This window comes from Diadema antillarum, unplaced genomic scaffold (genome assembly GCF_040938485.1).
Source record: "Diadema antillarum isolate AM-2024a unplaced genomic scaffold, OU_Dant_1.0 seq00001051_RagTag, whole genome shotgun sequence".
Lineage (NCBI taxonomy): Eukaryota > Metazoa > Echinodermata > Echinoidea > Diadematoida > Diadematidae > Diadema > Diadema antillarum.
Window position 1 is genome coordinate 410,487 of NW_027271881.1, and position 12,275 is coordinate 422,761.

General features: G+C 37.3%; 1 protein-coding gene across 1 annotated transcript in view; it reads right to left on the reverse strand.

Annotated features, from left to right (window-relative positions):
- The window catches only part of LOC139743113 (ral GTPase-activating protein subunit alpha-1-like), a 102,256-nt gene extending 93,308 nt beyond the window's left edge, over positions 1 to 8,948 (reverse strand). The window contains exons 1-2 of the mRNA XM_071653618.1: positions 8,735 to 8,948; positions 5,764 to 5,924 (exon numbers count right to left, since the gene is read on the reverse strand). Coding sequence (XP_071509719.1) covers positions 5,764 to 5,924; positions 8,735 to 8,840 — 267 coding nt within the window. The 5' untranslated portion in view covers positions 8,841 to 8,948. The remainder of the gene's footprint in view (positions 1 to 5,763; positions 5,925 to 8,734) is intronic.
- Positions 8,949 to 12,275: the final 3,327 nt, after the last annotated feature.

The following is a 12,275-nucleotide window of genomic DNA, read 5'->3' on the forward strand; positions in this document are numbered from 1 at the left end:
TTATCTTCCCACACTCAAATTACTGTAAACCAAAGAATGATATTTCACTGAAGATATACTATACATGTAATTGAATACCATCAGGCCTGCATACCATTCACTGTAACTAACTTATAAATGCATCTTTAATGAAATGCACAACTCATCTAATGTATCTAGTTCAGAGGTACATGTACAAGTTTTGTTTATCTGGCATGATCATTACACGTCACCTTCACTGTAAGGTACAATGTGCTGCTTTCATCTGCGTGTCATGAAACTTTCACCATTGCAGCATTCATCTGCCAACACCACTGTGGTCTGTTTATACCTGATTTATGTTGGTTACATTCTGAACTCTGTCATAAAAATACTTGTGAAGTCGACTCCCAGACGTGTGTTCTGATTAAATTTTGCCTAGAATATTAAAGTCCTATGAACTTCTGACAGGATATGCGAGGTACCTTGGCATTATATCTGCTTTCATACATGTAGGATAAGAGAGTTGTTGTCAGTCATCTTTTAACTACAAAACATAATTAACTTGCAAGCATTTTTGGGGGTGGGGTTTTTTGTTTTTTTTTGCAACGAAGGAACAAAAGCAAACAAGACAGTGGATCAGTGCACATCACAACTCTGCATATGCATGTATTTAGGATTCTTGATAGTATCTAAGTTGTCTCTTCTGTTCAAACACAACTCGAGGAAACCATAGGACTATTGTAAAATTGCATTCAATTTCACAACTTTTTGATTCAAGTAGTAATAAAAACAAAGTTTAGACAAGAAAATCACTTGGAGACCAAAATTTGACAATGACAATCATACTTCTCACAATATTTTATGTCACACAAAATACTGGCTGACAAGGACAAGTTCAGTCTTCATAACGGATTGAGATTATGCAGTGGTGCATAATATATCGCTTATTGCTCAATATTTCGGTAAGTAGAACACATCAGTGAAAGTTTCAGGAAAATCAGACAATCCAATCAAAAAGTTATGAATTTTTAAAGTTTCTGTATAGTCACTGCTGGATGAGAAGATTACAACACTGTATGTTGATGATGTGACGTCACATGTGTAGAACAATATAAGGAAAATATAAAGAGAATTACACTAAATTTCATTTCACGAAAAAAGTACACATTCCCTCAGCTTGTAAATGACATATACCGGTATGTTATTAAATAATATCATTCCCCTGCCTTCTGAAAGAGGCAAGTCATTTGCTCTTTTATTATGCAAGGAAAGTAAAAATATGTTGATTTTTCTTCATATCATCATTCTACGTGTGACATCACAAGCTGTGGCAGACTTCACATCCAGCAATCACGGAACAACTTCAAAAATTCATAACTTTTGAACACATTGTCCAATTTCACTTAAACTTTCACCAGTGTGTTCTACTAATATTGCTGCAGTCTCTCAATCCACATGTTTATCAGATGGACTTGTTCTTTAAAGTGTGCAGTTTCTAGCATACCTGATCTTCAACTAGACTGTGTGATTTTAAATTTTAAAAGAATTTGATATATATTATTTGCATGAACACAAGGGCTTGGTAAATTGACAAGAAGTATGTTTATGACATGGGGAGTAACATATGTCACATGTACATATAGTATGTGTATGTAGGAAGGAATTTAGTGTAATGTTTGGTGACCATAGTGGTGTGAATGAATCCTGAAGTACATGTATCGTCAGACATTTTCACTGAATACAGAAAAACAAATACTCTATTACTCCGGTACACACATAAACTAGTTGACTTTTTATATCATTTCAATCAGCCACTAGATATCACAAATTACCCAAAATCAAATTGATGTACAGTAACACAACAAACAATAAATACAGAGTACAGTCTCATAATGGATAATGATGGAATGTTTGGACCTAGAATTATACATGTAATCTATACAGTAGTATGTCTGTGATATGTCATGTATGACTTAGTAAAGTATATGTATTTTGTTCATGATTGCATCTGTGTGCATGCAAATACCCTAGTAACTGAAAGTGAACCCACAGTGTGATATCACTATGATCTTCCAATGCACAACATGTAAACTTTTCAGTTTTATGTGTACATGCAACATATTACGCTGTGTTCACTCCATTGTGCTTATTTTGAAAGTCAACTGCTATTGTATGTAATTTACGAGATAAACAACACACCAAAGTGTCACCTCGTTGTACATACTTGCACCATATTTACAATGTACACACAAAACAGAGGTCAATAAAAACTTGTATATTATACGTAATGCTGGTTGACAGCATACTCCTGAGGCATGTGGCAGGCCAGACTGATTGAGTACACAGGGCTCTAGTACTACTAAGTCCTGTTTTCATTTAAACACAATGGGCAAGAATATGTATACATAACAGAAGGAAGCATTTAAGAGACATGATTTACTGTGAACTCCAACCGTTATCACAGTAAGACCAGTGTATCCTTCCCAACACTTTGTCCATTAAAAAAAAGTTTGTCCTAAAAAACAAAATGGTACTCAACATTGGCATGGATAATAGTCACCTCAGAGCACAGCATGCATAACATACAGTATTCTATGCATGCAGATTAGAAACAACTGTATGGTGCACTTGTACAGTAAAGTGGGTATTTCATTGGCCTGGACGGCAGGTGGCGACAAGGTGGCGACTCAAGTCTTCGCTGGTTGCGGAGATGTCTCTGTGACGTCTGCTGGAGACCAGCCGGGTCTTAAGGGAGTCGCAGGAAAATCAAACATGAATAATTTTGTTGTTGTTGTTGTTGTTTAGACTTTTTCCAGTCTCCAGATCGTCTCGGAGATGTGAACTCTGAAACCTTGTGGAGACCCATGGCGACTTACTGGCGACGAGGAGGAGACGTCACACAGACGTTTCCACAATTGGATCTTCAAGAAGTCCCGTGATGCCGCAGATACTGCAGTAATATTTGCACGACTTCTGGGCAAAAAGGTTGTCACCTTGTTTGAAGGCATCTCTGACGTCACCTTCTTGGTGTGAGCACAAGCCATTTTTGGTCTTTCCAGTTGCACTTTAGTGAACAGGACTTTAATATCAGTCGCAGCAGTCGTAGTGATGTCTCCTCCACTGAGATAGGCCCTTAACTTTGCTCTTGCACGTATGTTTTTTGGTATTCATGTCAAATGTTGGGATAAAAAAATATGGCCTTTCACCACTGGCACTTCCTTTACATGATCATGGAATTATACCCACAAATGAATTACAGTAACTACAGTGCAAAAGCAAAAGTGGATAAATCTATCTTTTCCAGGGCAGAACATCACTTAAACTTTGATCCCTGCAACACCTATTTTTCAGTCCATCACTGTGGTTCTACATTGTATATCAGGTCAATCAAGAAATCTACCACTTGATATACATGCCCCTATTCACAAAATATAAAGTCTGCAAAACATAATCAGATGCAGCATATATATTCCTAGGTATTACCTGTACTGTTTTACAGTTCATATGAGAAAGTTCATCTTGTACTAAGGTTTGACCTCTGTATGCTGCCAGTGTGGGTTGAACATTGGTTACTCAATACTACACACAGGTTGCAAAGGTGTTTTCAATCATATCTTTTTTTTTTATTATTCATCTCATCAAATACAATATCACATTCATCAGTGACTGCCAGGTATTCATTCACAAAGAGGCTTGAGACCATACCTCTGTATAATGTAATATTCAAAAAGTTTTATTCTTTGGGCACTGTTTTTTTCTGACTGTGAGGAATCCTTCACTACTGTTGTTCAATAGCATCTTGTGTTGCTGTTTCAAATACAGTCAACCTCGCTTACCTCGATGTCGGATTAGCCGAATATCACTTACCTCGGGGGCAAAATGAAAGTCCCGATTGTTCCTATATGGAGTTTCCGTGTGTTAAAACTCGCACAGCTTGAAAAAGTAACTCGAAGTTCGGCTACCTCGAAGGGAAATCTACTGTCACGACAATAATTAACTTATTGTTTTTCCAGCATGTTGCTCGAATCGAAATTGCAAACATCACTCAGTATTTCTGATTAAGCGCGCGTGGACAGCAAAGACATGTCACAAATCTTTTCACACTCTATTGTATTCTGAGACCAGAACGATCGTGCGCCCAAGGCAATACACGGCTGGCAAGAAAAATCCCCCACACCTACACTGTACCTACGGATCTGTACACACGTACACGGTATGCACATACAACGTGTAGCACCTGTTCCAATAGTGTGCTTATGATAGCGCTACGCTCTGCCCCAGCATCTTCTTTTCTTTAACCACTGTGTTCTGATTTGCCATCGTGATAGCCATGCCGTGTGTGTAGATTTCTTAACCATCTTGGCGCACCTGCTTGGGTGTTGACAGTTATATCTTTGGCATTAATCATGGTCCACTGTCCGAACATCAATCTCCTGCATAGTGCTTTTCTACCATTTCTTTTCACGAAGCTTGTTTCATTAATTCTCCCTGAGAACGCAAGCACTGAATACTTTTATTCAATGATGCGATTATGAAAATACGGTGGTATATGATCTGGAAGTAGGCCTAGCATAATTAAGAATAGATACGATTTAACAACAGTTTATTTAGATAAATTTAGATGTTATGGAAATATATGCTGCACGATTGTCAGGCAATTATCATTTACCAGTATTTTACCCCTGTTTTGACTTACATTTTATTTGAGTTTTCAGTAATTTAAAATTTTCCCCTTTTCTAGCACAATCGTATCAGCCCCCTAAGTTGTTTCTCTTTTTTTATGCGAACAATCCTTTTTGGTAAATGTTTATTATTACAGTAATAGCACTGTACTCGTAGCCCCAATCTGATCTTGCAATATTACTCACTACTGTTTTTTGGCAACCAAGTAGCCCATCCTTTGTGTGCTGCACTTAATACTGATCGCTGCTGTACATGTTGTTTAAATCTGGTTTTGTTTGAATTTGCGCTGTACTGTCGGCCGTGAGTCACCCTCTATGCGACCATTATTCTCCCAATCACGCATCTGTGCACGCATACAAACACACTGTATGATGTTCGCCACGTGCACAGTGCGTTGCCATTTATTGCGCCAGTTTCTCATCCATGTATAACCACGTGTTCATCTCGTCAATACAGCATAGCTAGCTAGGCACTGCTCGCTGACTGTGAGAGCTGCTGGTAGACACACGGAAGACTGGTGTGTAGCGGTGCGACATTGCCGTCGCTCCCTGTAGCTCTTGATGTTCTTGGTGAGCTACTTTACATGCACACCTATATGTTGTGTGCAATATTAAAAGTTTGCAAAGCTAAGAATGTGATTCTTGTGTAACTGTCTGCTTGGTAAATTTAGTTTGTGTTTCGATGGGTTTCTCCACATTATGTGTATGAGTATTATGCAAATGCCTACACGGTATTCTGTAGACACACCACATCCACACACAATGTACATTCAGCATGCATGTTCTGCAACCTCGTCTTGCACTCGATTACGTACTGGTATTTTCTTTTTGCTTTTATGGTGATAGGTGATTTAATTGTCCACCAGAAAATAGTATTGAAAGAAGAACATCCATTTCCATTCAATTCATTCATATTCAAGTCAATTCAATTCCAATTGACAAGCATGCAAACAATCGGTATGCACTATAACAGATATTATGTCGAACATCGATAAATGTCGGATAAGTCGAAGAAAATTTGACGTACGCGGACCTCGAAGTTCGCGTATGTCGAACCATTTTCTTCAGTCCCGACTAATTCGAGGTATGCGAGGTTGACTGCATTGCTTTAGTCATTTACCTCAAACACCATCAGGATGGCCTCAAGATCCTCTCGCTGAGCCTTGTGCACCCTCTGCTTGGGGCTGGAGTCCAGCAGGACGAAGTTCTCATAGAACACATGGTAAATGTGGGAGAAGTACTGCTCGAAGTAGGACCGCAATTCAGATGTCTCGGCATTTTCTGCAAAATTCACAGGGATATAAACTGCACATTAGACTATGCTGACAAATGACTACTGTTGTGTTATCAGTGCTGCCACAATACAGGGATAATTAGAACTTTGATAGAGAAATTATATTTGTTTAAAATATGGCTGAAAGGCCATAGAAAGTATTCCAAAGCAAATAAGTATTTTTTTTTCACCCCTTACACTTATAACACAGAAAGAATCACACCATAAAAATAAAAAAGATATGCTCGAGCAAAAATGAACAAGTACCTACATACACAATGGCCCCACATGACAATTATGCAACTAGTATTCTTTTTGTTGAGAAAAATGATAACCTTGTCAGCAGTGGCATTTAATCATCAAATCACATTTGTTGTGGCTATGCCTTCCTCATGGGATAGAGGTATAAATCATATATTGAGGTCTAATTACAATGACTTTGTCTGTTTTTATCATCCAAATAAGACCCTACACAATTGTACGTACTCGACAATTTTAAAAAAAAAGTGTAATTACCACTGGATAATCTACACTGCACTGAGAATGACCCATGAAAGGTGTTACTGCAAATGTACGGGTATCATACATTAACATCTTTCGCTCAGCTGGCATAACAACACTTCTCCTTTAAAACATTTTCGTCATGATGACTTTAAGCTATGCATGACATTGATGGGGGGAGGGGGACAGTAACTGAAGTTAGCTGTGTTAAAATCTTATGCGAATGGGGAATCAACATAGGAGCTATAAATCAAATCAATGTGCAATGATTGTGGTAAGCTGAAAGAAGTCAGATAGTGAGATATGCGTGTGTGTATGTGTGTCTGTTTTACCTGTTTGTCTTTCTGTGGTCTTGTGAAATCTATGAACTGCATTTCTCACCCAACTTTATGCAACTTCCCATACGCTAAATCCTTCGTTGATTTTTTGCTTTTGGATACTAAGGAAAGATTTGTTGCATAATGTCAGACAACTACATGTAACTTCAGTTACAGATTGCGCAGGCAGCATACACCCTGACCATTCGCGAAGAGTGACCTGCCATGAGCAACAACATGAAAGTCAATGTTCCAGATGTCAATGACAGATTTGGTTCAAATTTATGAAAATGATTGGAAACAAGTAACGTTGATGTATCCTGTGACTGAGTTTGGTGCAATTTGGTTCAGTGGAATTTGATTGAGATAGCCACGTGCATACGAAAGTACATAGAAATGTACCATACTTGTTAAGTGCCAGGAGTATACTTGGGTGACCCGCACCTCGTCATAGTTAATGTTTGCCAATAATTGAATCAGATTTCGCCACTGAAATTCTTTGAAATCCAACTCACATACAGGAAAAATGCTTAAAATTTCAATGGAATCACAAGTTCACTGGTTGATATTGAAAATTTGCAGCTATCGTCGTCAAAGGCGAACGATGCGAAAAAGTTGCGCGCTAAGGAAGGGGCCCGCAACTCGTCACCCCGCTCTCCCATAGACTTAGCACGTAAAAGACGTGTGCGGGTGACCGTGATGTTCCCATAGACATACACGTAAAAGATGCGTGCGGGTGACATAACACGTATTCCTATAGCCCTATTAAAAATTTCAGATTTTCGCGAAAAACTGTTCGGTTTTCACCACAATTTGCTTGGTTTTGGTAGCCCTGCCAAGTTTCAAGCGTACAGAACACAGTCCCGGCCATACATTTTTGTTCAGTGCGCTCAAAACGATTTTAAGCGGGGTGACGGTATTCGGGCCCCTGACGAGGTGCGGGCACCTGGCTATACTAGTAGGGCCAAGATCTACTGTACCAATACTTATTAAATAGTAGATCTAGAGACTGTAGTGTAACTGTTAATTGTATCACCACTACACACTGCACTACTACTTTAGTATGATTGAGGGTACCACCTATCGGCACCCTACGGATTTGCAACTCGTTAATTCAAAAAGTAAAAAACGAATTCGCCTAAATTTTGCCAGGAGTATGCTGTAAATACTGCAGTTTTGAATCCCGTGACCATTCTGTTGATTCTGAATCTCCGTTGTAAAATAACGCCATTTTAGTGCATGCGATGCATTTTCTTTGCGCGACCTATAAGGGTACCTCACGATCGGCACCCCCTCCCTCCATAGGTAATACACATGAATTTCACAGTCATGCGTCGTAACAGAGCGGATGTGTAATTGATCCGTGTTTAGTTTGGTTTGTTAGTTTGTTTATGAGTATGTTTTTCGTCTCTTCATTATCAATGGCGCTCCATCCCACACATACCTTTTCGATCAATACGCAAACAGATACTGTAACCAGGGTGTCAATGTCAAGGCTACCATGCCGATACGTGGTACCCATGCCTTGATACTTGCTTGATTTTGATAGATTTTTCATTTTACACACGATACGACTAAATGATAGGACATGCATGTGGCAACACTCTTCCACTACTTCCAGCCATGCAGTTATTGCATTATACAGTTACAGTGCCTCAATCTAACTTTTGATAGGCTCTTCAAAAGTGGGTAAAGCTGTGTATTGACTATTGTGATAAGGGCTAGCTAGGCCCCGGCCCCTCTCCCAAGTTTAGCGCATTAAAAACTAAGCAGAGACAGGACAGGATACTTTTGTGTTCAACCTCACTTGACATTAGACCTATTTCACGAGTATGCCACATTAGATCTCCAGCCTACCAGCAGTAGGGCCTTCTTACTACAAACAACAGTATACTACTGTTAGTAGTACTGCAACGAAGTGAAATGAAAGTATACTAGAAATGCCAAAACACTAAGCACAAGATAGTAAACACAAGTCATAAATAAATTTAATGACCTACCAATCACAATTCGCAGGTGTCTCAGACGGGCAACCACATCTTTCTTCAAATCGAGAACCTTCTGACCAGATTTCTTAAAGTCACCGTGAGATTTTTTACTGAACATGACTTATCCTTCGTCACTTTTGCCTTGATTGCTTTGAAATGAATGAAATTCGCAATTAAATCCCATTCTTGGCCTGACAGTCACATCACTTCACACGGCCGGGATAGGTTTCTCTTCGGCTCGTACATCGTACATTGACTGTATTCATGTTGACAGCGCATGCGCTCACTCAGTCTACCGACAATCTTCGGCAAATTGGCATGTTTGACACCATGACATTAATCTAAATTTTAATCTTTCACCTACTTAATAGATGCTATTTCATACTTACATAATTACAATCAGATATTTTTTAGAATTTTCATTTCATGGAATTGAAGACAGTAAAAAACATATGGCGCCAAAATACATTTAAAATACATTACTCGGACGAAAAGAGGGTAGTGGTTTAATGTCATGTGATATGAGTCACCTTGAGTACCTCTGACTGAACGGAGAGGAGTCACCTGTGTGTAATGCTGAAGGAAGAGAACATTTCGGCAGTCAGACGCTCGGTACTGCTTAGGTTTCCAAAAATTTACAAGGGATGTGACAAGGTCGCTGATAACGAAAAGGACATAATATTACGCAGCTTTATTAGCTTACTATTAGGTGTTTAAAAAAACCCCACAAATTTCCAACTTTTGATGCTTAATAGCTCAAGATTTTGGTCAAATCTTAATCCTCTGTTATATACAAAACCTGAACTTTACACAGGAACTAATGATGTGTATGTGAGTGTGTACTTCCACAATGACCCTGAACAATGGACCTGGATGCCATCTGTTCAGAGCTCTGCTCCAAGGCACATGAATGCTTTATTAATCATTCATAATGGATTGCCCTGGGCACTGCTAGTCTGAATTCCTAGCAAAGGGTGAAATGCATGCACATGAAAACAGGAAGCATATGGAAACACGTGCTTGCATACACCACATTTAAGAATGAATAAAGACTAGCTGTGATAGTGGAATTCCTCATGAATAAATAATAGAGCATTCAAATCCTGGTCATTGTCCAGGACCATTGTCTGGGTGTCAACTACACACTCCAATACACATCAATTAACTTCTGTGCAAAGTTTAAGTTTTGTATATCATAGGCCTATACAGAAGGTTGAAAATAGAGCAAAATCTGAAACCTAACTGAAATATCAATGTTTAGTTTAATGAAACTGAATTATGCTGTCATTTTAAAATTGCCTCCAACAAATTTATACACTCTTCAGCTATTGCTCATATAAATGTCAGTGTTACCTGATATATTAAACTATTAAGGATCAAAAGTGGGAAATGTTTTTTGTAACACCAAGTATCAAGTAATTGTAGTAACTACTGTGCATTACAAAATACTAATATTAGTCAATACATACATAATTCCAACTTAAGTAACCTCCGATGTAATTTCAGTGTGAGACAAAATAATAATTTTTTATGCAACTCGCCAAACAATATAAGTCATCACTTAAAGTTATCATATCAGAAACATTATACGAGAATTGGCAGGGTGATAATGTATTTTCCATCGCATAGTACTTGTTGAATTTTCATTAATATCAATTGTTTTTTTTCTCATAGTTTCCCATGGTCCTTCTTTTTTTCTTTCTTTTTCATGTTTTCGTTTAAAATCGTCCATTTTGTTTATCATTTTCTTAGCATCCTCAGTCCCATGGAATATGTAAAATCCTAAACCTTGATTTCTATGTTTAGGGAATGTCGTATACTTGTCTGTATAGCGTATATACTGTCACTTTCCCTTTTTTCAATGCTAATACTGAGTCCACAGGTATCCATGTTGCTGGGCAAACCCATGATGTAGATATAGATATAGATATAGATACAGATACAGATACAGATATAGATATAGATACAGATATAGATATAGATATAGATATAGATATAGATATAGATATAGATATAGATATAGATATAGATATAGATATAGATATAGATATAGATATAGATATAGATATAGATACAGATACAGATACAGATATAGATATAGATATAGATATAGATATAGATATAGATATAGATATAGATATAGATATAGATATAGATATAGATATAGATATAGATATAGATATAGATATAGATATAGATATAGATATAGATATAGATAAAAATATAGATATTGTAACAAAATTGGCCTTTGGCCTGAGAGGGCAGCAGACGGTTAGAAGTCAACTGTACTGTGTAGAACCAATGGATGATAAACACACACGTGTGTAAACGAATACTAGTGTGTCCAGTGTGGCTAGCACCCCTTGCCACTTGGCCTGGGGTATAAAAGGTCACGGCATAAAACATCAAATACCCAAAATCGCTACAAGATAGAGATAGAGATAGAGATAGATAGAGATAGAGATAGAGATAGAGATAGAGATAGAGATAGAGATAGAGATAGAGATAGAGATAGAGATAGAGATAGAGATAGAGATAGAGATAGAGATAGAGATAGAGATAGAGATAGAGATAGAGATAGAGATAGAGATAGAGATAGAGATAGAGATAGAGATAGAGATAGAGATAGAGATAGAGATAGAGATAGAGATAGAGATAGAGATAGAGATAGAGATAGAGATAGAGATAGAGATAGAGACAAAGATAGAGACAGAGATAGAGACAGAGATAGAGTATAGAGATAGAGATATTGATATAGATCTAGATATATAGATATACATGTAATGTATACATATATAGATATAGATATAAATACATATATAGATCAGTATAGATATATACATAGATACAGATATAAACACATACATGCAACATTATACTTGTCATAAAATGCAGTCATGATTTTTTTTCGGGGAAATCTATCTCAACAAACTCTGCTTTTCAATTGGTCACTTTTTCCCATAGATTTATTTGCTTTTTTGTTGCCACTGCAAACGAAATGCAGTGTTTATATTCATTTGTTCATCATAATATTCACCATATATACCTGTATACAAAATCTATGATCTGCATTGCTTATATATTGTTAACAATATCATCAATGCATACTTTATATTTGTGTTACTTTTCTGTTGGATGGAAATAAAAGGTCACTTGAATAGTTTCCATTTGTGGGACCGATAAAAGAGTGAATACACTTATAACATCTGTAATAAGTCATCATCATCATGTCATTTTATATCTTTTTAATAGATTCTATTGACGCATAATATCATTCTCAATATCTTAAGAGACTAGTCATTTCACATATTGATTAACTGAGATTGCAAATATAGCTTAGCTTGCAAGAAAGTATATACGGAACTAACTGAGGCTATAGGGCCTATAAATTTATGAAAGTATAAAGAAAATACTCTTATTTTAAGGCAGAAATCACACACTGAAGAGAATGAAATATTGAAATTAACACTATCTTTGGATGAGTACACACGGTGCTGAATTATTCAACTGATTAGTTAATCTTGTTACCCCTTCGAGGTAAGGGAGCGTGTTT